At 36.6% G+C, this 24,941-nt stretch overlaps 2 protein-coding genes and 4 pseudogenes across 3 annotated transcripts; 5 read left to right on the plus strand and 1 right to left on the minus strand.

Moving 5' to 3' along the window:
- Positions 1–738: 738 nt before the first annotated feature.
- LOC104711405 (serine carboxypeptidase-like 36) lies at positions 739–10,333 on the plus strand (annotated as a pseudogene).
- On the plus strand, positions 1,975–2,768 carry LOC147938764 (uncharacterized). Its single transcript, XM_087464059.1, has 2 exons — positions 1,975–2,670; positions 2,748–2,768. The coding sequence occupies exons 1-2, from the start codon at positions 1,975–1,977 to the stop codon at positions 2,766–2,768; spliced, it is 717 nt and encodes a 238-aa protein (XP_087320185.1).
- On the plus strand, positions 2,791–4,122 carry LOC147938765 (uncharacterized; annotated as a pseudogene).
- Positions 8,386–10,073, minus strand: LOC147938766 (uncharacterized; annotated as a pseudogene). The gene is made up of 2 exons (XR_015567176.1): positions 8,901–10,073; positions 8,386–8,664 (listed from the first exon to the last, which is right to left on the minus strand). The product of XR_015567176.1 is annotated as an uncharacterized LOC147938766 (transcript).
- A 941-nt stretch (positions 10,334–11,274) lies between the features above and the next one.
- LOC104711406 (F-box/FBD/LRR-repeat protein At2g04230) lies at positions 11,275–13,388 on the plus strand. Its single transcript, XM_010428106.3, has 4 exons — positions 11,275–11,584; positions 11,700–12,612; positions 12,694–12,828; positions 12,915–13,388. Exons 1-4 carry the CDS (start codon positions 11,571–11,573, stop codon positions 13,224–13,226), a joined length of 1,374 nt encoding a protein of 457 aa, XP_010426408.1. The 5' UTR covers positions 11,275–11,570; the 3' UTR covers positions 13,227–13,388.
- A 3,932-nt stretch (positions 13,389–17,320) lies between these two features.
- On the plus strand, positions 17,321–19,082 carry LOC104715453 (putative F-box/FBD/LRR-repeat protein At3g49040; annotated as a pseudogene).
- The last annotated feature ends 5,859 nt before the right edge of the window (positions 19,083–24,941 follow it).

The following is a 24,941-nucleotide window of genomic DNA, read 5'->3' on the forward strand; positions in this document are numbered from 1 at the left end:
AACAACGTCATATGTTTCATTTATGTTTTGCTCTTATTCCGTTTCCATGGTTTTCATAGTTGCAAGCGTTCCAACTAATAATATAAATACCGATAATTGCTTATGAACATTAGATCTGTTTACCATAATTTTTCATAATATATTTTATACTTATAATCGTTAATGTTTTTTTGGGTTACTTGATTCATTATGACTTTTACTTTGATATTTTTTACTTAAAAATTTATTTGTCATATTTTATCATAAGTTTCCATTTTGATGGTTATGCTTTTTTATTAACAGTTATATAATATGTTCAATATTTATGTAGTTTTTGGTCATAGTTGGTTTTCTATCTTTTCCAAGACAACTTTAAGTTTATTTGTAACCTATACTTTCAAACTATTTTATTACTTTCAAATTTTATCATGATATATAATTTTAAATTTTAAAGTTTTATTATATATATTTTTAAAAAAAATATTTTTCTGTGACATTGCAAGGGATCTGAGTTCTAATACAAGTAGAATTATAAATGAGAATGCAATATTTGGTAGAAACAGAGTACTTTTTTAATCCTTTTTATGGAGACTGGTAGTTATGTTGTTGAATTTATTGTTTTAATTGTTTAATAGGTACTCACAAAAATAGATGTCAAAGCCAAAAATAAATCTATAAAATACTGCTATTCATTGTCTAAATTTTTTTCTCCTTTTTTTTTTTTTTTAACTAGTTTTCAAAGGAGACCGAGATAATAGAATGGGAAAACGCCAAGATTGATCAGTGACCGCTTGTGTTTTCCTATTCTTGTCTCTGGCATCACAAGTCCATTGTACGAGCCAAACACATTTGTCCCGGTCTAAGCTAGGAGTTCGTTCGTTATGTGACAATGTGCTTCCTCGCGTGCTATCGCCAAAGAAAAAAGATCTAATCAAGGAGCTCCCCGGACAACCTTCTGTCGTTAGTTTCAGACAGTATGGCGGTTATGTGGCTGTAAACGAAACAGCTGGTCGATATTTATACTATTATTTAGTGGAAGCCATCAAACCCTGTGACTCTACTCCTCGTGTGATCTGGTTAAACGGAGGTACACATAGATAATATGTATCCCTCTACGTACAAACTCTTTTTATACTGGAACTATTTATATTTCTATAATCAGACTCTTCTAAAAAATTGAAATGATGAGTCTTTTAGCTACTATCTAATTTTTGATGAGGAAGTATTTTTTTGTCATAATCATTGAGACTTAAACGAGTATATACTTAAAAAAAGAAAAAAAAAATAAAAATAAAAATAAAACAGGACCGGGCTGCTCATCTCTAAACGGTGGGGCATTTCAAGAGCTTGGTCCATTCCGAGTACATGAGGACCACACGCTATTCCGCAATCCTTATTCATGGAACAACGGTACATACATACACTACAAGAAAACAAGGTCATAACTGACGGAATTTCTGACGGTCAACATTCTGTCGGTAATTACCGACGGTATACTGACAGCTTTCTGACGCCTTAAGAGTTTGTCAGTTTTCCGTCGGAAATTTACCGACAAACATAGTCCGTCAGTAATCTGTCAACATTTCTGACGGATTACCGACAAACCACTACCGTCCGCACTTTCCGTCGGAATATCGTCGGTAAATATATCCGTTGTTGTTGTCGCTTGTATATTATTCGATTTCCGACAGATTTCCGACAGGAATTAATTTACAGCCGTCAGAAATCCGTCCGCAAACTTATCCGTTATTATAGCCGTTTTGATTATTCGCTTTCCGACGAATTTCTGACAAGTTAAATAAATATCCGTCGGAAATTTGTCGGTAAATATATCCGTTAATGAAGCCGTTGTATAGCCGTTGAAAATTTCAAAATTACTGACGGATTACTGACGGATTACTGACGGATTACTGACGGATACGAAATTTACTTTTTCTATAAAAACGAACCACTCCTTCTCATACTCTCACTCATTTTTTCCAAAAAATACAAAAAATGTCTTCTTCTTCTTCTTATTTTCGATCGTGGATGGACGGACCGATGCTCGATCCAGAATCAAATTTATTGAATGATGAGTATGCTCGTGGTGTAGGCGAGTTTATGGAGTTGGCATGTCAACAACAGATCGTTCTTCAAACCCGTAAGTTGAAATGTCCATGTTCAATTTGCCGGAATTCTCACAATATTAGGATTGATTTAGTATGGGGTCATCTTTATTCGAATGGTTTTATGCCGGGTTACAAAATTTGGTTTCTCCATGGTGAAAGACCAGAGTATATTAGTTCTAGCGAACCATATATTGTTGATAGCGTAGAGGAACCTAGAACAGAAGTAGATTATGGTGTGGGTACTATTGAGATGGTGAATGATGCATATAGGGAAAACATGCAATCGATGGGTCAAAATGTTGATAGGTTAGAGGAACCTAATGCAGAGGCATGCAAGTTTTTTTCTATGTTGGACGCAGCTAAGCAGCCGTTATACGAAGGTTGTAGGGAAGGTCATTCGGCTTTATCATCTGCAAGCAGATTGATGACCATAAAGACGGACTACAATTTGGCTGAAGAATGTGTGGATGCGATAACAGATTTTGTGAAAGACATTTTGCCTGAAGATAATCATTTTCCAGGTACATATTACGAGATTCAGAAATTGGTCGCCGGTCTTGGTTTGCCGTATCAAATGATAGATGTATGCGAAGATAATTGCATGATCTATTGGAGAGAAGACGAAGATAGGACAAGGTGTCGATTTTGTCAAAAACCAAGATATCAGGAAACAGGCGGTAGGGTTCCAGTTCCATATAAGCGGATGTGGTATTTACCGATCACAGAAAGGCTGAAGCGATTATATCAATCTGAGCGTACGGCTGGTCCAATGAGATGGCACGCAGAACATAGATCAAACGGAGAGATTACGCATCCTTCAGATGCAGAAGCATGAGGCATTTCCAATCTGTGTATCCAGATTTTGCGTATGAGCCAAGAAACGTGTACCTAGGATTATCTACAGATGGTTTCAACCCATTTGGAAAGCATGGAAGGCAATATTCGTTGTGGCCAGTAATCGTAACACCTTATAACTTACCGCCATCTTTGTGCATGCGTCGAGAGTTTCTTTTCCTTTCGATTTTGGTTCCCGGTCCAGATCATCCAAAGAGATCTCTTGATGTGTTTCTGCAACCGTTGATATATGAGCTAAAAATGTTATGGGATCATGGTGCTACAGCATATGACGTTTCAACCAAGCAGAATTTCCAGATGCGTGCAGCACTTATGTGGACGATTAGTGACTTTCCAGCTTATGGGATGTTATCTGAATAGTCAACTCATGGAAGGTTAGCGTGTCCGTACTGTCAAGATAACACAGATGCGTTCCAGTTGAGGCACGGACGTAAAACGAGTTGGTTTGATTGTCACAGAAGATTTCTACCAGCTCGTCACCCTTACCGGCGTTCGAGGACATTGTTTTGGAAGAATAAGCAAGTGGTTGATGCACCACCTCCTGAAGTCGACGGAAATATTTTACTGGAACAGTTAAGAGATTTTGGAGCAGAGAGGACTACAGATTGTGGTGGTAATGGACATGTTGTTGTTTACGGTGCTGGCATCAATCACAATTGGTATAAACATAGCATTTTTTGGGTGTTGCCTTATTGGAAAGATCTTTTGTTGAAACATAATCTAGATGTCATGCACGTCGAGAAGAACGTCTTCGACAACCTCATGAACACTGTTCTAAATGTCCCGGGAAAGACAAAAGATAATTTGAAGTCTAGATTAGATTTGCCAGATATTTGTGATCGCGATCTGCTTCATGTACTAGAAAATGGGAGATGTCCAGTCCCGGCATTTCGGTTAGACACGCGCAAGAAGGAAGCGTTCTTCCACTGGATTACCCACGATATTAAATTTCCTGACGGATACGCATCTAATTTGCGTAACTGTGTTGATATGGCTGAAGGAAAGTTTACTGGAATGAAGAGCCATGATTGTCATGTTGTGATGCAGCGACTTCTTCCATTTGCATTTGAGCATCTTTTACCAAGCAATGTCCACCAAGCAATTGCAGGTATATATATACCTTATAAAAGTCTGTTAATGAGTACTCTTATAAGCTTTGATATATATTCACAAGATATAATGAGGTTAGTCAGTATGCAACTAATTAAACGCATGGATTTGCATGCAGAGGCGAACGTGTTGTTCTTAGAAGGCGTAGGATTCTCGTACTCGAAAACTGAAGATGCGGAGAAAATTGGGGAACAAGGGGACACGCTAACAGCATAAGATAATTACATGTTCTTGTTGAATTGGCTTGAAAGATTTCCGGAATATAAAAAAAGAGAAATTTACATCGCCGGTCAGAGTTACGCCGGCCACTATGGTCCCCAGCTTGCCCAGATTATCCTTCGCCGTAACAACCAAACCTTCATCAACTTACGAGGCATGATGATTGGTATTTGGTAATGCAGCACTTGAGGTGAGTTCCGTGGATGAACATACCAACCAATATTTTGTGAGTCATGGTTTCTTGTCCCAAGAACTTGTGGATAACCTCGACAAATTCTGCACCATAGACAAGTCATCTGATATGGATAAGTGCTTCGAATGGCAAGACAAAGTAAATAATCAAAAGACAAATGTGGACGTTTACAATATATACGCTCCAATGTGTATAAACTCCACATCGAGCAGCAAACTCAAGAATTGCGCGACAATAATGAACGTTGATCCGTGCCAAGCCAACTACGTAAATGGTTATCTTAACATGAAAAATGTTCAAGAAGCGATACATGGGAACACCACGATTTTACCGTATCCGTGGACCGCTTGCAATGATGGATTAGAAAGCAATTGGAACGATACTCAAAGAGACGAGTCAATGATTCCTATTCTTCACGAACTGATGGGTAAGGGTCTCCAAATGATGTTTTACAGTGGAGATATGGACGCAGCAGTTCCGTTTACATCTACATTGGCCACGCTGAAGGATATGAATCTAACGGTTGTAAATGAATGGCGTTCGTGGTTCACCGAAGGGCAGGTGGGAGGGTACACAGTGGATTACAAAGGGAACTTGTCCTTTGCAATTGTGAGAGGAGTGAAAGCTTGGTAATCTTCCTTGAATTTATTCATCATTCTGTGCATCAATATATACAGAGGTATAGGACCTTAATTAGTGGGATTCTCCCTTGATTGACAAGTCTAATATCTAATCAGATCAATCAAATTAATTACAAGATTGCCTAATATCTATCACCCTCCCCCAGTTGAAGCGTTGGGAGTCCTAACGGTTAAGCTGTCCCTAAATTCGTTGAACAGAGATGTCGGTAAGCCTTTTGTAAATATGTCTGCATACTGAAGAGTAGTGCTGGGCACGGGACGGGTACCCTTGAATTTTCTCCGACCCTTTACTCGTCTCGACCCTAACGGGTAACAGAAAAAATTTACTCATACTCGACCCTTAAATAACGGGTACCCGGAGAAACGGGTACCCGGTAAAAAATAGTTGACCTTTTACTCGTCCCGACCCTTTATTATTACCCGGAAACGAGTACCCGATAAAAAAATGTTAATAATCGCAATAATAATTTTATCTTTTGAAATCCAAAAAATGAAAAATTCATAAATTTATGCAATATATAGTTCCAAAATTATAAAATTACGAATTTTGAAAATAAAAATAATATATTAATTCAGTTAGGCTAAGTTGAACTTAGGTTTTAACTCTAACTCTATAAATTAATAATAAATAATAATAATAATACAAAATATTAACGGGTATTTACGGGTCGGGTAGCAAAACGGGTAAAGGGCCGAGTAACGGGACGGGTATTGAAAACTAAACTAATACCCTATACTCGTCCCTTACTCACGGGTAATATAAATATAATACCCTTTACTCGACCCTAAAGCTGCGGGTACCCTTTTTTGGGACGGGTACGAGCCGAGTAACGGGTCGAGTACGGGTAACGGGTATTAGTGCCGAGGCCTACTGAAGAGACGACGGAACATGAAACACTTTGATCTGACCCATCTTGACCTTCTCTCGAACAAAGTGAATATCGATTTCAATATGTTTTGTGCGTTGATGCTTGACCGGATTTGTAGAGAGGTACACAGCACTAATGTTGTCACAATAAACGACTGATGCCTTAGTGATGGGACATTGTAGCTCAAGGAGAAGGTTTCGTAGCCAACACGCTTCAGCGACTGCATTGGCCACTCCTTTGTACTCTGCTTCAGCACTCGATCGCGACACTGTTGGTTGTCGTTTGGAGGACCATGAGACGAGATTGGGACCAAGATAGAGACAATAACCAGAGGTGGAGCGACGTGTATCTTTGCAGCCAGCCCAGTCGGCATCAGTGTACACCGTGAGATCATTAAGAGCTCCTTTTTGAAGGTGAAGACCATGTTGCGGAGTGCCTTTCAAATAACGGAGGAAGCGTTTTAGAGCTTGTAAGTTATTAGTCCGCGGGTCGTGCATATATAAGCAGATTTGATGCACAGCATAGGAGATGTCTGGCCTCGTGAATGTGAGATATTGAAGAGCACCAGCGAGGGACCGATATTTCGTCGGATCATCGATCGGATCTCCTGATTCTGTAGAGAGCTTTGCGTTGAGATCAACAGGTGTGGCGCAGGGGTTGCACTCTTTCATACCAGCACTTGCAAGAATATCCATGGCATAAGCTTCTTGGCTAAGAAAGATGCTGCCTGGGTTGAAATCGACTTTGATGCCAAGAAAATAGTGGAGTTTCCCCATATCTTTCATTGGAAATTCGCCTTTGAGCTGGGAGATGATGTGATGAAGGAAGGTAGAGTTCGATGCGGTGAGAAGAATGTCGTCCACGTAGAGCAAAAGATATGCTTGATTTTCTCCTTTCCTGTAAACAAATAAGGACGCATCGCTTTTGCTAGCAACGAAACCAAGGTTAGTGATGAATTTTGCAAAACGATAATTCCAAGCGCGAGGCGCCTGTTTCAGGCCGTAGATAGCCTTTTGGAGCTTGCAGACATGAGTTGGTGCGGAAGGATCAACGAAGCCTGGCGGTTGAAACATGTAGACAGTCTCCTCGAGGTCGCCATGGAGGAAGGCATTTTCGACATCTAATTGATGAACATGCCAGTCCCGAGCAAGACTTACATGAAGCACTGTCCTTATCGCTGCTGGATTAGCAACTGGGCTAAACGTTTCATCATAGTCGACCCCTGCTTCTTGCGACTTCCCATTGGCCACCAAACGAGATTTATAGCGAGCAAGAGAGCCGTCAGCATTAAGCTTGTGTTTGAACAACCACATGGACCTGACAATATTAACCCCTGGAGGTCTAGGTACAAGAGTCCAACTCTTTGTTTTAATCATAGCACCGTATTCAGTATGCATTGAGGGATTCCAATTCGGATCGGCAAGGGCTGTTTTATGGCTGGTGGGAAGGGGGGAGAGAGAGGACGTGGTCAGAGAAATGATTGGTTTAGGCTTGTGAATGCCTGCTCTACTCTGAGTCGTCATAGAGTGACGAGGAGGAAGAGGAGGAATAGGAGCTGGCATTATAGCGGCTGGTGGAGAGGGAGGTGTAGGTGGAATTTGTGGTGGTGGAGGGAATGGTGTTTGAAGAAATGTTTGTAGGAGAGGTGAAGCCTCGTCTTGATGATCGAGAAAGTTATATGTGTATGATGGTTCAGAGATTGGTTCAGCAGCTGGAAATTTGGACTCATCAAACACAACATGTCGTGAGATGATGATCTTGTTTGTTTTAAGATCAAGGCATCGGTAACCACGATGTTGTGTGGGATAGCCAAGGAAGAGACATGGTGTGGTTCGAGGTGATAGTTTTGGAAGGTTGGAGTGGTTAAGGTTCGGAAAGCATAAGCACCCAAATACTCGCAAGTGATCGTAAGAGGGTTTTTTGTTGAATAGGCGGAAGTAAGGGACTTGATTTTGTATAGCAGAAGATGGAAGGATGTTTAAAAGATGTACGGCGACATGAAGAGCTTCAACCCAGAAAGTGGGTGATAGCTTTGCCTGGAAAAGTAAGGTTCGAACCATGTTGTTTATAGTACGGATCATGCGTTCAGACATACCATTTTGTTGGGATGTGTGAGGGCAAGAGAACCGAACTTTTATTCCATTTGTGGCAAAGAAATTATGAAAGGCAGTGTTGTTGTACTCACCACCATTATCACATTGGAAAGCTGTAATGGAGGTTTTAAATTGGTTTAGGACAAAGGCTTGAAAATGAAGAAATTTGGAGAGAACTTCACTCTTTCGACAAAGCGGATAAACCCAGAGAAAATGAGTGAAGTGATCAATGAATATGACATAGTAGCGAATTCCACTGATACTTTGGACTGGCGAGGTCCAGACATCAGAGTGAATCAGAGCAAAGGGTTGAGAGACTTGTGTTTGTGACGCAAAAAACGGTAATTTTATTTGTTTCCCAAGTTGACAAGCCTCACAAACCGTGGGGAGACTGTCTTTATTACAACGAAAAGATAAATAAGGTAGAACAGAACGAATAGACTCATTATTAGAGTGACCAAGCCGTTTATGCCAAAGACTTGGAGAATGAGTAATGAAAGCTGAATGAGATTGAGAGTTGGTTGGAGAAGTAACGGGAATGGAGTAGAGATCCCCAGAGCTGTCACTGCAGAGAAGAATCTTCCGTGTGTCCAGATCCTTGACAGAAAAACCAAATGGGTCAAACTCTACAGTACACCAATTATCGGTAGTGAATTTGCGAACAGAAATCAAGTTTTTGACTATTTAAGGAGCAACAAGAACATTGGTTAGGGATAAGGGACGAGAGTAGGATTTTAGACTAGAAGAGCCGGAAGAGATGGCTGGGATTATCGATCCATTTCCCACAATGACAGACTGAGCGGTGTTATGTTTAAAAACAGAGTTGAGAATACCTGGAGATGAGGCGAGATGCGCAGTGGCACCAGAGTCCATGATCCATGGACCAGCAGAAGGATCGGGCAGCGTCATGGTGTTGAAGGCGGCAGCAAAGTCCGATGTTGGCTGAAGATCATGTTCGGCGACGTGTGCAGACGGTGGTCCGGCAGGATGAGAGCCGAGAACTCCGCGAGAGTTTACAGGGAACGGGTATGTGGACCATGGGCCAAATTGAAGTTGCCATGGTTGCCAGGAGTTGGGCCAGAAGTTGTTAGAGGCCCAATTAAACGGAGACCTCTGCTGATAATTTTGCCTTCCTCGGAATCGATTTCCATGACCGCGACGGGAGCCACGATTGTTCGAGAATCTTGCCGGCGGGTGAGTCGCCTGGTTGGCCTGAGGAGTCGAGACGGTAAGGGCGGTGGAAGAGGATGAATGGTCAGAGTGAGAAGCAACTACTTTGGGCAACTACTTTGGGCAACTTCTTTAACCGTGTCTCTTCGAATTCAAGCATCGAGCGAGCCGTGTCAAAACTGGGAAAGGGATCACGATGTTTGATGACATTGATGATGTTATCAAACTTCGCATTCAGACCGTTGAGGAGATACACCACGAGAGTGCGATCGGGAACCGGAGCATCAACGTTCGCAAGGAGATCGGAGAGTGACTTGAGGCATTGGCAATAATCTTCGACGGATAGATCTCCAATTTCTGTGGACCTCAACTCATTGTCAAGTTGGATGGCGCGTGCCTCCTTGTTGTTACGAAAGAGGTTTTCAATCCGGAGCCAGATGTCTCGCGAAGTGCCACCAGTTTGAATGCTTTGCGAAACAGGGGTGGAGCAAGAGTTCCATAGATCCAAAGCTTGACAAGACCATCACGCTGTTCCAAATCACATCGTTCGCTCCAGTAGGAACGGAGGTACCATCGACATGGCCAAGCACATCAAAGGTGAGACAGTGGGTGAGAAACAGCTCTCTCCACGCATCGTAATTGTGGTCATCTTGATCAAGGATCAAGGGAATGTGAGACTTGATGTTGGTGACACCAAAGGCTCTGTCAGGAACTGCCGGAACGTTAGCCATGGAGAGAGAGAGAAAGAAGAGACGATTATAGCAGAGAAGAAAAGAGAAAGTAGGAAGAAGAAAGAGGAAATAGAGAAGTTTAGAGGCGTTTGCCGTGACGCTCTGATACCATGAAAGCTTGGTAATCTTTCTTGAGTTTATTCATCATTCTGTGCATCAATATATACAGAGGTATAGGACCTTAATTAGTGGGATTCTCCCTTGATTGACAAGTCTAATATCTAATCAGATCAATCAAATTAATTACAAGATTGCCTAATATCTATCAAGGAGCAGGTCATAGTGTGCCTATGGACAACCCTATACGTGCTCTTACTCTCTTTACCAACTTTATCCGTAACACTCCTCTCCCCAAAACACCATGATTTGTTGTGTAAACATGTCACCCCTATAATAAACTTAATAAGTCACTTTGGTTCATTGATTATATTTTATTTCATTTCATTGCGATTTGTTTTCTTTTCGCTTCATAGCAATAATGGATTCAATTTATAACCCTAATAAAAACACATCGGTCTCATTCTCATACGTGTTACTTGTAAGTCACACTCGTCGTCTTCTTTCTTCTCCAGATCATGTACTCGAGTGGGATCTTAACTGCATTAGTTTCGAAACTTTGTTATGGTTTCCAATTTGGTTTAAGATAACACAAGTGAATCGTTTTGAAGCTGGATCGTCATCATAGTTTTTAGCCGGATTCTTGAGTTTGGCTGCGTTTGCGTTTGGAACTGTTCGTAGTGCGATAGCACTGGGAAGGATTTAAAGAGAAGATTTTACCCCTAATAAAAATTTATTTGGAACTGCATACAAACGAAGAAGAGTGGTGGAATCTTATTTCGCTCATGCTCGATTGTTCTCCTAAAGTACAAAGTCTCGAGCTCATCAACGTAAGCCATTTCATTAGTCAAGTACTTTTTTCTTCCAGTGATCTAACTATCTTAATGGATATTTTAAAACGCATTGATCCGGAAAATCTCGAAATGTTGAAAAAAGAGACGTGAGATGCTCGACGAATTGGCTAGTGTTGGCAGGGCTTCAAATTTCATGTCACTTTGTACTGTGGTGTTTTTGGCCATTGGGAGATGTGATAACTTTCTAGAAAAAAATAAATATGTTACTCTTTTGTATTTTGACCGCTTGGTAATATAAGCCAGTAGTAGATACAACAACCTAAACTTGGCCACCACTACTCAGTAGTTACTATATTAAAACGGTAAGAGAGGGAAACTTCAAACTCGTATGTGATTGGGCCTTACTTAAAATGGGCTGAATTAATAAGCCCATTTAAAGAAAGACTTGTTTTGTTGGGATTAGATTCGATTTATTAACCATCGTTCTCACTTTACTCATTTTGATTTCACTTTTCGTCATCTTTCTTCTCCAGATCTCTCTCTCATGGGATGTGCTCGACTCGTGTGTGATCTTTCACTCTTTAGTGTTGTTTAGTTAGGGTTTCCAGTTTGGGGTTATGATAACACAAGTGAATCATTTTGAAGTTGAATAGTCATCGTTTCTTTAGCTTTAGTCCGATTCTGGTTAGGAGCTGTTCGTAATGCAAAATCTGAAGGTCTTTGTAGCAAATTGTCACCTCTATTAACTACAATGGAACATAAATCGTAAGTATCTTTTATGGCTTTCTTTAGCTGCCTGTTGTAAAGATCCAACCCTAATTCGTTGAACCTTTAAAAATCTTACCTTTTTATTTGTTTGTTTTCCTTTGATTTTTGACAGCAAATCCGGTGGTGTAGGTTCGAGTAATCGAGTTGCTATGAATGAGGAGGACAGAATCAGTGAGCTGCCTGATGCTCTGCTTCTGCTGATATTGTCTTCACTTCCGACAGAAAACGCCATATCTACTAGTGTTCTGTCTAAACGTTGGAGATCTCTTTGGACGATGTTGCCAAAACTCAAGTTTGACTGCGATTATAATCCTGTGATTCATGATGATAACATAGATCCCCGTGTATTCTCAGAGAATGTTCTCAAGTCTTTGGCTTTACACAAAGCTCCGGTTTTTGAGAGTTTGCATTTGAAATTTGCTGGTGAATATGATTGTTTGGATGTTGGAATATGGATCGCGACCGCATTTGCCCGCGGTGTGCGCAGATTGGTATTGGATAGTTTCTATCAAGAGGAGCAGACGGTAACCCTTCCGAGTGTTTTGTTTACCTACAATGATACACTTGAGATCTTGAAACTCAAGTGTGCTATAGATTTAGAATTCCCTTCTCGGGTTTGTTTGAAGTCCCTTAGAAAGCTGTGTCTTGACCAAGTACACTTCAAAGACGAAGAATCTGTTTGCAATCTTTTCTGTGGCTGCCCTAGTCTTGAAGAGTTGGTCGTGGATAGATATAGTAATGCGGATGTGGCGACTTACACTATTGCGGTGCCATCATTACTGAGATTGACCATAAGTGATCTTAACGAAGATGGAGGTTATGGAGATGGAGGCTATGTGATAAATGCCCCTGCTTTAAAATACTTGGACATCTGTGGGTTTAATGGTCTTGGGTCTTGTCTGATTGAGAAAGCACCAGAGCTAGTGGAGGCAAAGATCAGTGACGTTTCTGATATAACCAATGAGAACATTCTGGAGTCTCTAACTTCAGCCAGACGTCTTATCTTACACTTATCTCCCCTTGAGGTAAGATTGAACATTCTCTGCGATTGGGCTAACACTGTTTCCTGTATTAAATGTTACCCTGTTTTGTGTAAATGTACTCAGGTTAAAGTTCCTACTGGTAAAATCTTCCATCAGCTAGTCTGTCTAGAGCTACCTACATACGAAATAGAGTGGTGGAATCTGCTTTCGATCATGCTCGCTAGTTCTCCTAAACTACAAATCCTCAAGCTCACAGATGTAACTACCTCTTTTTTGTTTGCCTCCACATCTCTAGTTTTAGGTAATTTGTTGAGCTAGATGACATAAGACTGCATTGTTCTCAGGTATATCTGCGTGATGACAAAAAAAATCCGGACCAACGGAGATGGAATCCACCAAAATGTGTACCGGAATGCTTGTCGTTCCATCTTGAGACATTCATGTGGATAGGATACGAATGTCAACGAGGAGATGAGAAAGAAGTGGCCATGTACATCTTACAAAACGCAAGACGGTTGAAGAAAGCCACTATCTCCACAAAACGCATCGAGATGGGAATGCTCGAAAAGTTGGAAAAGAGACGTGAGATGCTCAACGAGTTGGCTAGTGTGCTCTGGGATTCAAATTCGTGTCAACTTGTGTTCGACTCTACTTAATATCTTAAACTTTTACTATGTTGTTTTGGCTGTTGGGAAATGTATAATTCACTACTCCACCTACCTGTATGTCGGATGCTATAACGTTTGCCTGGTGACCTTTTGAGGAAGAGATTCAGAAGATTATTACTTTATATAGTGAAAAGAGTAGATTCGTTTCCATTGGAAGTTCTAGTTTTTGAATATCTTGCATCAAAACTAGAAGAGTTTCTCTCAATGCAAAAAGTGCTTCAAAAGATCTATACAACATCTCGTTACATAGGTCTCCTAGGTCCCCTTCTTCTTTTTCTTCATTCATTAGGCGATCCAATTGGAGACTAATAAGCTGTCCAACAATTGCAGCAGAGATTTGCGGTTGTCGACTCGTATAACAATTTGAGGTCATCAGTTTGATCCGCCTCGCCTAATATTTTATATAGAGGTTAAGTAATTGTAATATTTTAAAACATTCTATGATGTTTAAATATTTTGAATATTTGAACTTTTTAAAAGTTTCAATATTTATAATATTTTAAACTTTTAAAATTTATAAATTATAATTTTTTTTAAACCTTATAAAAGCTACATAATTTTTAAAATTTTAAAATTATAATATTTTGAAACCTTTTAAACGCTAAGACTTTTAGAAGTTTCAATATTTATAATATTTTAAACTTTTAAAAGGTTTCGAAACATAATATTTGAACATTTTAAAAAAGTTCAATATTTATAATATTTTAAACTATTAAAATTTTAAAATTATAATATTTAAAAACTTTTAAAAATCAAAGAACTTTGAAAAGTTTCAATATTTATAATATTTAAACTTTTAAAAATTTTCAATATTAAAATATATTTTTAAAAACTTTTTAAAGTTTTAATTTGATCAAATTAAAAACTGGATCAAACCGAATAAAATTTTTAAACTTGGACACATGATAAATCAAGCTTTCCTGCTCATTCACTGTTGGAAGCATATTAATCTTTATTTATACTGGTTTTGAATCATTGTCTAAAAATTTTCTAGCCGATAAGGAAGGTTGTACATAGTCCTTTTTCTAAAAATTCTTACTATAGAAAATTCAGAAAATTTTAAAAATGTTAATGAATGACATGTCAAATTGCCCAAAACTATACCCATCAGCTTTACCAACAGACACCAATCCGTAAGTATAGCTTATTTAAAATAATTTTTAATATAGAAAATTCTGGAAATTTTAAAAATATTAATGAATGACATGTCAAATCCCGATAGGTTGTTTTAAATCATATGTGGACGCCTTAAGGAACTTATAGATTCTACTTTTATTTAGTATAGACTAGGTTTTGAACCCACGCTACGCATGGGTTTATTTGATATATTTTGATAAAAATTATATATGATTGATGACAGTAATAAAATATTATCTCATAAAAAATTAAAATTAGTACTAAGGAAAAATATTAAATTTCAGATACACAATTTTTTAAAATATAAAAATCAGTTATGTAATAAAATAAAATCTGATAAAAAAAATCATGAATTTAACTCGACGTCCAGGCGAGACAAATCAAACTGATGACCTGACATATCCTAAACCATTTCTTTTACCACCAGAAAAACGAAACAATTTTATAATCATAAATTTCACTCGTTTTCATGTTTAATTGATAGCTACCACCTATGTTTTCGTATTTTTTTTATTCAATGTTTTCTTATTCTTCATATTCTTTCTTGTCATTTTCATTGTCAAATTTTGTGGTAATTGTCATCGTTACTTTTACCGTTTGATTCTTCGTTATACTCTTTTTCTTCTTCTTCCTCGTCAACTTCTTCACATTCTTCCACTGAAAAACCATTTTTTTAGACTACCACACAACTTGTTAACCCATCAAACTCCAAGAACAAAATCATTTCTTTTCTCATAAAATTTGTGAAATTCATGAAGACCAGCATAGTCAACACATGCACCCAATTATTGATAATTTTATCCATATAATTATTTGGTTTTAGATCCACGCGTTTAGAAACTTCTCAAACCAAAATCCTTACTTGGTTTATAATATTTTAAAAACATAATAAAATATACTAATAATTATTATTATTATTTTTTCAACCATTGGGCCACAACAGGCCGGCCCATTAGCCTAATCCCTTCATTCGTAGGGAGCAGGACTCGATCCCTGGTGTGATGGTGCCTTGTGCATTAAGGACTTACCTTTGGTCACTGCACTAAGGATACTAATAATTATTTATTTAATATGAATCATATGATATATAGAAATATGAGTACACTATAAGAACATATTAATTATAAATAAATAGTATCAATTATATTATATCATCAAATAATATCAATCAGATCATATTATCAAATAACCGTAACTGTATATAACAATCACCGCTTGAACCATAACCTTATTTAAACATAACCGTTTATTAAACGGTTCTGGTTAAGGTTAAAAAAATTTCTAACCATAACCGATAGTTAATAAACCGTAACCGTGACAACCGTAACCCTGGTGATGCCTATGTATAGCTAATAAAATATATGTGTTTGTCGTCCATCTTTCTCTATACGGTTGTAAAATCAAGGTCTTGCGATGTCAATCCTTCTTCCTAAGACCCAAAAGTGAAATTAATGAATGAATATCAACTCATCTATAAAATCATACACAAAAATATGTATTACAGCTCATAAGAAATAAAAAGCACAAACGTAGATAAATGAAATAATTTATGTTTTACATCAATAATTATAGTATTTTAAACTTTTAAAAGGTTTCGAAATATAAAATTTGAACCTTTTAAAAAGTTTGAATATTTATAATATATTAAACTTTTAAAATTTAAATATTATAATATTTAAAAAGTTTTTAAAAGCTAAGAACTTTTAAAAGTTTCAATATTCATAATATTTAAACTTTTAAAAATTTTAAAAATTAAAATATTTTTTTTGAAACTTTTTAAAGTTTTAATTTGATCAAATAGAAAACCGGATCAAACCGAATAAAACTTTCAAATTTGGATGCTTGATAAATCAAGCTTTCCTGCTCATTCGATGTTGGTAGCATATTAATCTTTTTTTTTTTTGTCAGGTAGCATATTAATCTTATTTATACTGGTTCTAAACCATTATCTAAAACTTTTCTAGCCGATGTGGGATATTGTGCATAATTCTTTTATTTCCACAAATTTTAAATTTTCCTTTTTCTAAAAAATTCTGAAAATTTTAAAAATGTTAATGAATGACATGTCAAATCATGATAGGTTGTTTTAAAATAATTCTTAATATATAAAATTCTGGAAATTTTAAAAAATATTAATGAGTGACATGTCAAATCCCGATAGGTTATTTAAAATTCTATGTAGACAGCCTTATAAGCTTATAGCTTCTACGTTTTATTAGTATAGATTACTCCATAATATCTTGCTTTTGTATTTGCTTAATTTATGCAAAATGTTACTTATTATTAAGCAAAATGTTACTTTTAAGCAAATAAATGTGGTATATGTATTGGGAAGTGTCTTTAGTCAAGTGGTTACAGCACCACCTCTGCGACCGATCCCAGCGGAGTTCGATTCCACTAAGTCGCTTTACCCCGCGTTGTAGGGATTGGCTATGAATCGAGCCTTTAAATTCAAAAATGACAAAAAAAAAAGTGGTATATGGTGTCTTATTAAGCTTTTGTATTTGCTTAATTTATGCAAAATGTTACTTTTATTAAGCTTGCTTGATTCTGTCTTCATAACTCACTCCATAACATTTTGCTTAATTGTATTAAATTGAAGAAATAAAAATAAATGTGGTATATGGTGATGTATTAAATTCAAGAGAGTCCCTTCAACAATTATATTAAGGATTGGACCTAGGTCAAGAGTTGAGACCAAATAAACCTACCCCCCCCCCCTTTTTTTTGCCGACTTTATTAACTCAGTTTCGGACCTAGAAGAAAACTAACGTTGTTACTCTTTTAGGGTTTTCTGGCTTGCTAACGTACGTTTTGAAGCTGAATTGTGGCGTTAATTATATCTAAGCTTTTAGTCAGATTCGTGACATTTCGTGTGATAGTCTGCGTTTGCGTTTGGAGCACTGAGAAAGCATCTTACCAAATTGTTGTCTGTACTAACGACGATGGAACAACAATGGTATCTATATATGTTGCTTTGTTTCGTTTATATGTTTTTTTCTTCTCTCGAATCCCTTTCTGTATTTGATATTATTAGTTGTAAGCTCTAATCCTAAAATCGTTGAACCCTTATTAAAACTCTCTATCTTACTACGTTTTTAATTTTTATTACTTTTACAGCGAAAGTGGTTGTGAATGTTTGAGGAATGGAGATGTTGTGAATGAAGACAGAATCAGTGAGTTGCATGAAAATTTGCTTGTGCATATAATCTCTTCTCTTCCGACAAAAAATGCCGTAACCACGAGTGTTTTGTCTAAACGTTGGAGACATGTTTGGAAGACGGTGCAAAATCTCAAGTTTGATTCTAAGTATCACCATACTTTTTCAGAGGATGTTTACAGATTTTTTATGTTACATAAAGCTCCGGGTTTAGAGAGTTTGCATTTAGAAACTAGAGAGATAGATGGTGGTGCTTTGGAGATTGATGTTGGAATATTGGTTGGAATTGCATTTGCACGCCATGTGCGTAATTTGGTTCTGGTTCTTGGCTATAACTTTGAAAATGTTGGTTATGTTGTAAATGTGGGGAGGTCAGTCAGATTTCCGAGTGTTTTATGCAGCTATGATAATAATACACTCGAGACCTTGGAACTCAAAAATTCCATTTTTTTTAGATTTTCCTTCTCGGGTTTGTTTAAACTTCCTTAGAAAGCTGCACCTCTATGATGTTTATTTTAGAGATGAAGAATCTGTTTGCAACCTTTTATGTGGCTGTCCTATTCTTGAAGATTTGGTAGTGCATTAAACCTACAGACACTCTGATTGGACTTACACTATTGCGGTGCCATCATTACAGAGACTAACCATTGAAGAGTATTATTTCTATGGAGGAAGTACTGGAGGGTATGTGATAAATGCACCTTGTTTGAAATACTTGAACATCAAAGCGATCGATAGGCTTAAATTTTGTCTAATTGAGAAAGCGACAGAACTGTTCGAGGCAAAAGTTAGTGACGTTTTTGATATAAACAATGAGAACATTCTGGAATCTCTAACTTCAGCCAAACGTCTTTCCCTACACTTCGCACCCTCAAAGGTAATTATTAGATTTAATATCTTCTTTGCTATTGGGCTAACATTGTTTTGTGTACTAATGTTGCCTGACTTGCCTCATGGACAGATCAAGTATCCTAAAGGTAGCATTTTCCACCAGCTACTATATTTGGATCTGCATACAGATCAAAGGAAGTGGTGGAATCTACTTTCGTTCATGCTTAATGCTTCTCCTAAGTTGCAAATCCTCAAGCTCACCGACGTGAGCAATTTCATTACTAGTCAGCTACTTTTTTTGTTGTTGTTGTTGTTGCTGTTGTTCAAAACTCCACTTTCCGTACTTTGTTGATCTAATATTACATAAATTGCATTGTTCTCAGCTAGATATGTCTTCTAACAAAGGATATCGGATCAGCCACAAATGGACTCAGCCGAAATGTGTACCAGAATGTTTGTTGTTCCATCTTGAGACAATCTTGTGGATAGGATACGAATGGCAACGAAAAGATGAGAAAGAAGTGGCCACATACATCCTCAGAAATACAAGACGGCTGAAGAAAGCAACTTTCTCCACAAAACCCATCGAACCCGAAAAGCTCAATAAATTGGAAAAGAGACATAGGATGCTTGACGAGTTGGCGAGTGTGGGCAGGGCTTCAAATTCATGTCATTTTTCGTTTGAATCCATGTAAATATCTTGAAACTAATCTGGTTGAAACAAATATGAATTGATTGTTTAATTAAATGTAGTGCTTGAAAATCTGAACTTGCAAGTTTTGTAATTCCATATAGTCTACATGTTTTAATTTCAAAAACATCTTTCATCGAACTACTGTATAGTCTACATTTTTTAATCATACAGTATTTTAATTTCAATAAAATAGCATTAAAATATTAATATTCTCATCAATGGAAACATCAATAGAGATATTATTTGTTAGTGAAATTCTTTAACTTAAATGAAAAGAAAAATAAAAAATAAAGAGAAACTAAACCGTTGTCGCAATCTCAGGAAAACAATAACAAAGTAAAAGCCACACACCTTCTTTTACTCAGTTTCGTTGTTGTTCTTTCTAATTCTTTACCTTTCTCAAGAAGCCACAACTACTGAAATTACAACTCAGATGCTTTGAGTTAATAGGAATAATGAAGTCCCGTTTGATATTTTCGTATTTGGTTCTGGCCTTGCTTTTGATATCATCGGCTTACTCCAATTCAGAAGAGCTAGTGAGATTCACATTGAACATGAAAGAGAGCACAAAAGTACCTAAGCTGATTCTACTCCAGTGGTCACCTCGTATCAATCAGGAGGTTAGGCTATCTGCGAGAGGAGGTGATGCACATGCGTCTCCTTGTTTGAAATATTAATTATACCATATATAATAATCGATCGACAGTTTATTTGATCTTCTCTGGAGGCTGTGCAAACGCCTCCAGAGACTACAAGTGGTTTAGTTCAGATAGTAGAATTGTGTCCGTGACATCCTATGGGATAATTTTGGCAAAGATGCCTGGAGTAGCCATTGTGAAGGTCGTGTCCACTTGTGATCCTCAAAATTATGATCTGGTAATTAATTAATCATCCTTTTGTCTCCATATATAATCTATTATATGTATATTTAGATTCTTTATTGTTGTTGTTGTTGTTGTTGTTGTTATATTATTATGTGTAGATTGTTGTCAAAGTTTTCGCAGTTCAGATCATGTCCTATGAGATGGATGATATGAAGGCGAACGCAGACTTTATATTTTCGAAGCCACGCGATTTGATTAATTTAACTTTAATAAGCTTATTGTTCCCACTGGCGATCTTGGTCACCTCATTCATGTATATTTCCCGGTAAATCCTCCTATTGAGCCATGTTCATCTACACCTAGAAGTTACAGCGACCAAAAATGCCGCAGAACAAAGCGGCTACGTAAACGGACGACACTAGCAACCATAGTGGTGGAAAAAAAGATTAATAGGCGTCGCTGGTTTTTCCGGCCATACATCTCAGGCGTAGTTTATTCTCTAGTCGGGTAAATTCGAATTTATCATAGTTTCTATTTTATCAAATGATAATTCCGTTTAACAAAGAAAGTCTTTATTGCTTTTCATTATCAAAATATCTGCCAAACTTGCGTGATATATATGACCTATGGGCAGCTTATATCATTTGACAAGGAACTGCTCAAAGAAAATACAATTATAGCTATCAATGTTCCAGAGAGAAGTGATACAAACTTCCAAACTACATCATATGACAAGACACTGCACATGGCAGATAATGACAAGCATTTTTGCTAGAAAAATGAATGACCAAGAACAAATATAAGATAACCAATACAGCAAATTAAAGAACACGCATCACAAAATTTACCATCGTAGTAGTTTAACTAAGATATCAATAACCATTGCCTGATATTCATGTCAGTATCCCTACCTTCCTTACAAAACTTTTTCGGTTCCAAGTTAAAGGTGACTAATCTATAGAGCGACTCCTAAAAATTAGCATTTATGGATGTGTAAATTAGAGACAAACAGTTAGGGACATCATGCATATATAATTTACCTCTCTTTGATAAACCATGAGGGTGGCATCGTTCAGCTGTCAAAATTAGAGAAGCGTAAGATTTTGAAACACTTGTTAATTATTATCATTTATAATCTACAATTAATGAAGATTTACCTGAAGACTGATCTCAAATATAAGGCGCAACAAATGCTGAAATAAAAGTCCTCAGGACACTACTATAAAAGTGGGTTTACAATCTTCCATCTCCAAAAGCTTCACTTCCGTTCCGTGCTAGTCAAGTTAGACTCTAAAACTATTGTAGATCTCCTGACCTGAACACCGGCAAGGTGGTTAACGAGCTGGTCGGAATCCTCCGTGATTATTTAATATTTTATTATTATTAGATTTTAAGTTATAAAGTTAATGTCAAGTTGTAAAGAAAAAATGAGGCATACATATTATATTATGATATGTGTCATAAGAGTTTCTTATGATTTTCTCAAAGATTAAAAACAAAACAAAAACTCATTTCACATTTTCTCTTTATTTTCATTTTTTATATATGTTGAGATTCTCCTTAAGATACGATTGATGGAGATCAGCAGATGTTATTTTGAGTTACTTATGGGTATCTCAAGTATTATCATAAGAATCTTTTCTCACACTCTCTCTCCCTTTTCTAATTTAATTATTTGTTTATATAGTCAATATAAAGAAATTCTTGCATTTAAATAAAGAAGAAATTCTTGCATTTGTACACATACTCACAACTCACTAATAAGTCCCATTCTTAAATGTATACATGTAGTTAAAAATTCGCTTATTTGTGTAGATGGTGAGTGTTCGGGGTATAGCCTTTAGCATCCATGCTTCCTTTAAAATAAATACTATATGAATCAAATGATCGATAATTTAAGCCAAAATATACGTCTTTTTCCAATATCAAATTATATAGAGCTTTCTTTATTTTTATTTCTTTGGCTTTAGAGATACTCGTATTATGGAAATTCTGCAGTAACAAGATCTTGTTTAAAAAGATGGTAATCAAGAAATATAATATCATAATCATTAAATAGATGAAACGTTGATCCAAATTCCAACATTGTTTCAAGTAGATGCTAAATTGAAATCCCCCCTAAAGAACATGTCAGAACATTCTAATCTTGAATGGAATAATACAAAAGCGCTATCATATAACTCTTCTCTCTAAGCTAAGAGTCCACAAATTCAAACTAAGATACATAATTATTTCGGATTGCAACCATGCATGTACACTGGCTAAAAGCCATAAATCAATAAGCAGATTTACATATTCACCAGAAAAACAAAAAAAAAATGGAGAACTCTCAACGACACACCAGGAACAACCTCGTGCAATCGTGCTTAAGTTCGGCATATATACTCACTTTCAAAAGTCAAACGGGTGGTATTATATTATTATGTAAATGTGATGTAAATTGAAAAACTTACAACATTTGACTTTTCTTGCGCCTAGCGATTATGGGATAAATGCTTATTGCTTACCTTTCTTCTCTTCTTTATGCAGTACTCGAATCATCTCGATTGAAACTTTTCATCTTTTTTATATTGGCTCAATTATTCTTCCTTTCTCGTAGGCAGCTTGTATAATCCCAGGTAACTAACTCCTCGGACATCAAATTACTTTCTTCACGAATCGGGTCTATCTCTTGGTATTGGTTTTCCTCACTAACTATAAAGTATAATCACAGTAGTTTTGTATTGCTTAGTCTTCAGTTGCCTTGCTTCATCCTACCTTGCTTCATCCTACCTTAGTTTTGCAATGGCTGCTACTGGATGTAGAAGAGATCTTGAAACTGGACTGGTTGTTTTCAGAACAGCTGTTCACAATAACATCCTCTTACTCGCACATGCTATAATAATTCCGTTGGCCTGTAATATTTAATTCATGGTTTCACCTTCTCCAGATACACACTTGATTTCCTGAAAACCCTTTGGCAAGAGGCTGCTAATATGCTAATATGCTGGGACCGTCTTAAGTGTCAAATAAAGTTGTGGCAGCAACTTTCTAACATTATATCACAAGCGTCTAAGCTAAAAGATTCGACGGGTGGAAGTTGTTTACGTAAGGAGGGATCTCTAAATTGTTTGTGAAATATCAGTGCATGTCAGTGTTCTGTTTTGGAAATTGTGGTCTGATTCAAATCCCAAAGATATATTTTCAAAACGGTGTGACATATCAATGGCCTTCTTTAGATGGTACATCAAACTAGAAGAGTTTCTCTCAAAGTCTCAATGCTAATAGTGCTTCAAAATATTAGCTTAGAGGTTAATACAAAATATTATTAAACTAACAAAGTATTATCTCCTTTGGTTACAAAGAGGTTAATACAAAAAAAATTAAACTAATACTATTGTTTTTAAATTTCAAAAAATTATTTTGTTAACAACTTTATATTTATAATATCATTGCTATTTTGTTATCTCTCCCACATATAAGAGACAAATTCGGTAAAATGAGTGCTTTCCCATCGAAAGTCTTACATGCCAACAAATGAAATCTCCTATTCTCAACAATGGAAACATTCAATAAAGATATGATTTGTTAGTGAAATTCTTTAACTTAAATTAAACCATCGTCGTAATCTCAGGAATACAGTAACAAAGTAAAAGCCACCTTATTTTTCTCAGTTTCGTTGTTACTTGTTGTTATTCTAATTCTTTACCTCTCTTAAAAAGCTACAACTATTGAAATCACAACTCAGATGCTTTGATATCATAGGAAGCATGCATGTGTAACTTATTTAGTAGGTTGGAATGATGAGGTCCCGTTTGGCATTTTGGTATTTGGTTCTGGCCTTGTTTTCTGATTCATCGGCTTACTCCAATTCAGAAGAGGTTTGTGAGCTAGTGAGATTCACATTGAACATGTGAGCACAAGAGTACCTAAGCTTATTCTACTCCAGTGGGATTCTGTTAATCAGGAGGTTAGGCTATCTGCGAGAGGAGGTCATGCACATGCGTCTCCTTGTTTGAAATAATAATTATACCATATGATTGATCGACAACTTATTTGATCTTATATATATAGGCTGTGCAAACGCCTACAGACACTACGTACAAGTGGTTTAGCTCAGAGAGTAGAACTGTCTCTGTGACACCCTATGGGGTTATTCGGGGAAAGAGGCTTGGAGTAGCCAATGTGAAGGTCGTATCCTTTTGTGATCCTCAAAACTATGATCTGGTAATTAATTTTTGTCCCCACAATATATTATATATGTATAGTGTCAATTATATCACTTACATTTGTTGTTGTTGTTGTTGTTGTTGTTTTATTATGATGTGTAGGTTGTTGTCAAAGTTTTCGGAATTCAGGACATGTGCTATGACATGGATGATATGAAGGCCAATTTAGACTCTATATTATCGAAGCCAAGTACTGTTAAGTTCACCTTACTTGAGTACTTAATATTCGGATGTTCCCATTGGCGGGCCTCATTGGTAACCTCATTTATGTATTTTACCCGGCAAAACCTCGTATTGAGCCATGTTCATCTACAACTCACAACGACCAAGACTGCCGACGAACGATACTAACAACAATAATGGTGAAGAAAAAGATATATAGACGCCGGTGGTTTTTTCGGCCATACATGATCTCAAGTATAGTTCATTCTCCGGTTGGGTAAATTGGATTCTGTTTCAAATGTGTCGAATTAATCATGCTTTTTTGTTTCTCATATGATAATTTCGTTTGAAAAAAGTAAGTCTTCATTGTATTAATGAGATCCCCATTGGATATCTCATATTCTCATCAGTGGAAATATTCAGTAGAGATATTATTAGTTAGTGAAGTTCTTTAAATTATATTAGAAATAGAATATTTTTCATTACCTAAAAACAAGAAAATAAACAAAATATTTTATTATCTTTTAAATATTGTAAAATAAACATAGAAACCTAATGTTAGTTTCCCAAATTTTTCTGAAAATAACTCATAAATTCAACTAATCTTATTATATAAAGTTTAGTTTTCAAAGTTAGTAACTCACCAGATCGTGATACGTGTTAGTGTTAACGATCTGATATCAAAGT

This window comes from Camelina sativa, chromosome 9 (assembly GCF_030686135.1).
Source record: "Camelina sativa cultivar CO46 ecotype springtype chromosome 9, ASM3068613v1".
Classification (NCBI taxonomy): domain Eukaryota; kingdom Viridiplantae; phylum Streptophyta; class Magnoliopsida; order Brassicales; family Brassicaceae; genus Camelina; species Camelina sativa.

Coding starts and splice junctions, on each gene's coding strand:
- LOC147938764 (XM_087464059.1), top strand. CDS start 1,975: ATGTCTTCTTCTTCTTCTTATTTTCGATCGTGGATGGACGGACCGATG. Junction 2,671..2,747: donor TGCCGTATCAAATGATAGAT/GTATGCGAAGAT, acceptor TCAAAAACCAAG/ATATCAGGAAACAGGCGGTA.
- LOC104711406 (XM_010428106.3), top strand. Junction 12,613..12,693: donor TACACTTATCTCCCCTTGAG/GTAAGATTGAAC, acceptor AAATGTACTCAG/GTTAAAGTTCCTACTGGTAA. Junction 12,829..12,914: donor AAATCCTCAAGCTCACAGAT/GTAACTACCTCT, acceptor CATTGTTCTCAG/GTATATCTGCGTGATGACAA.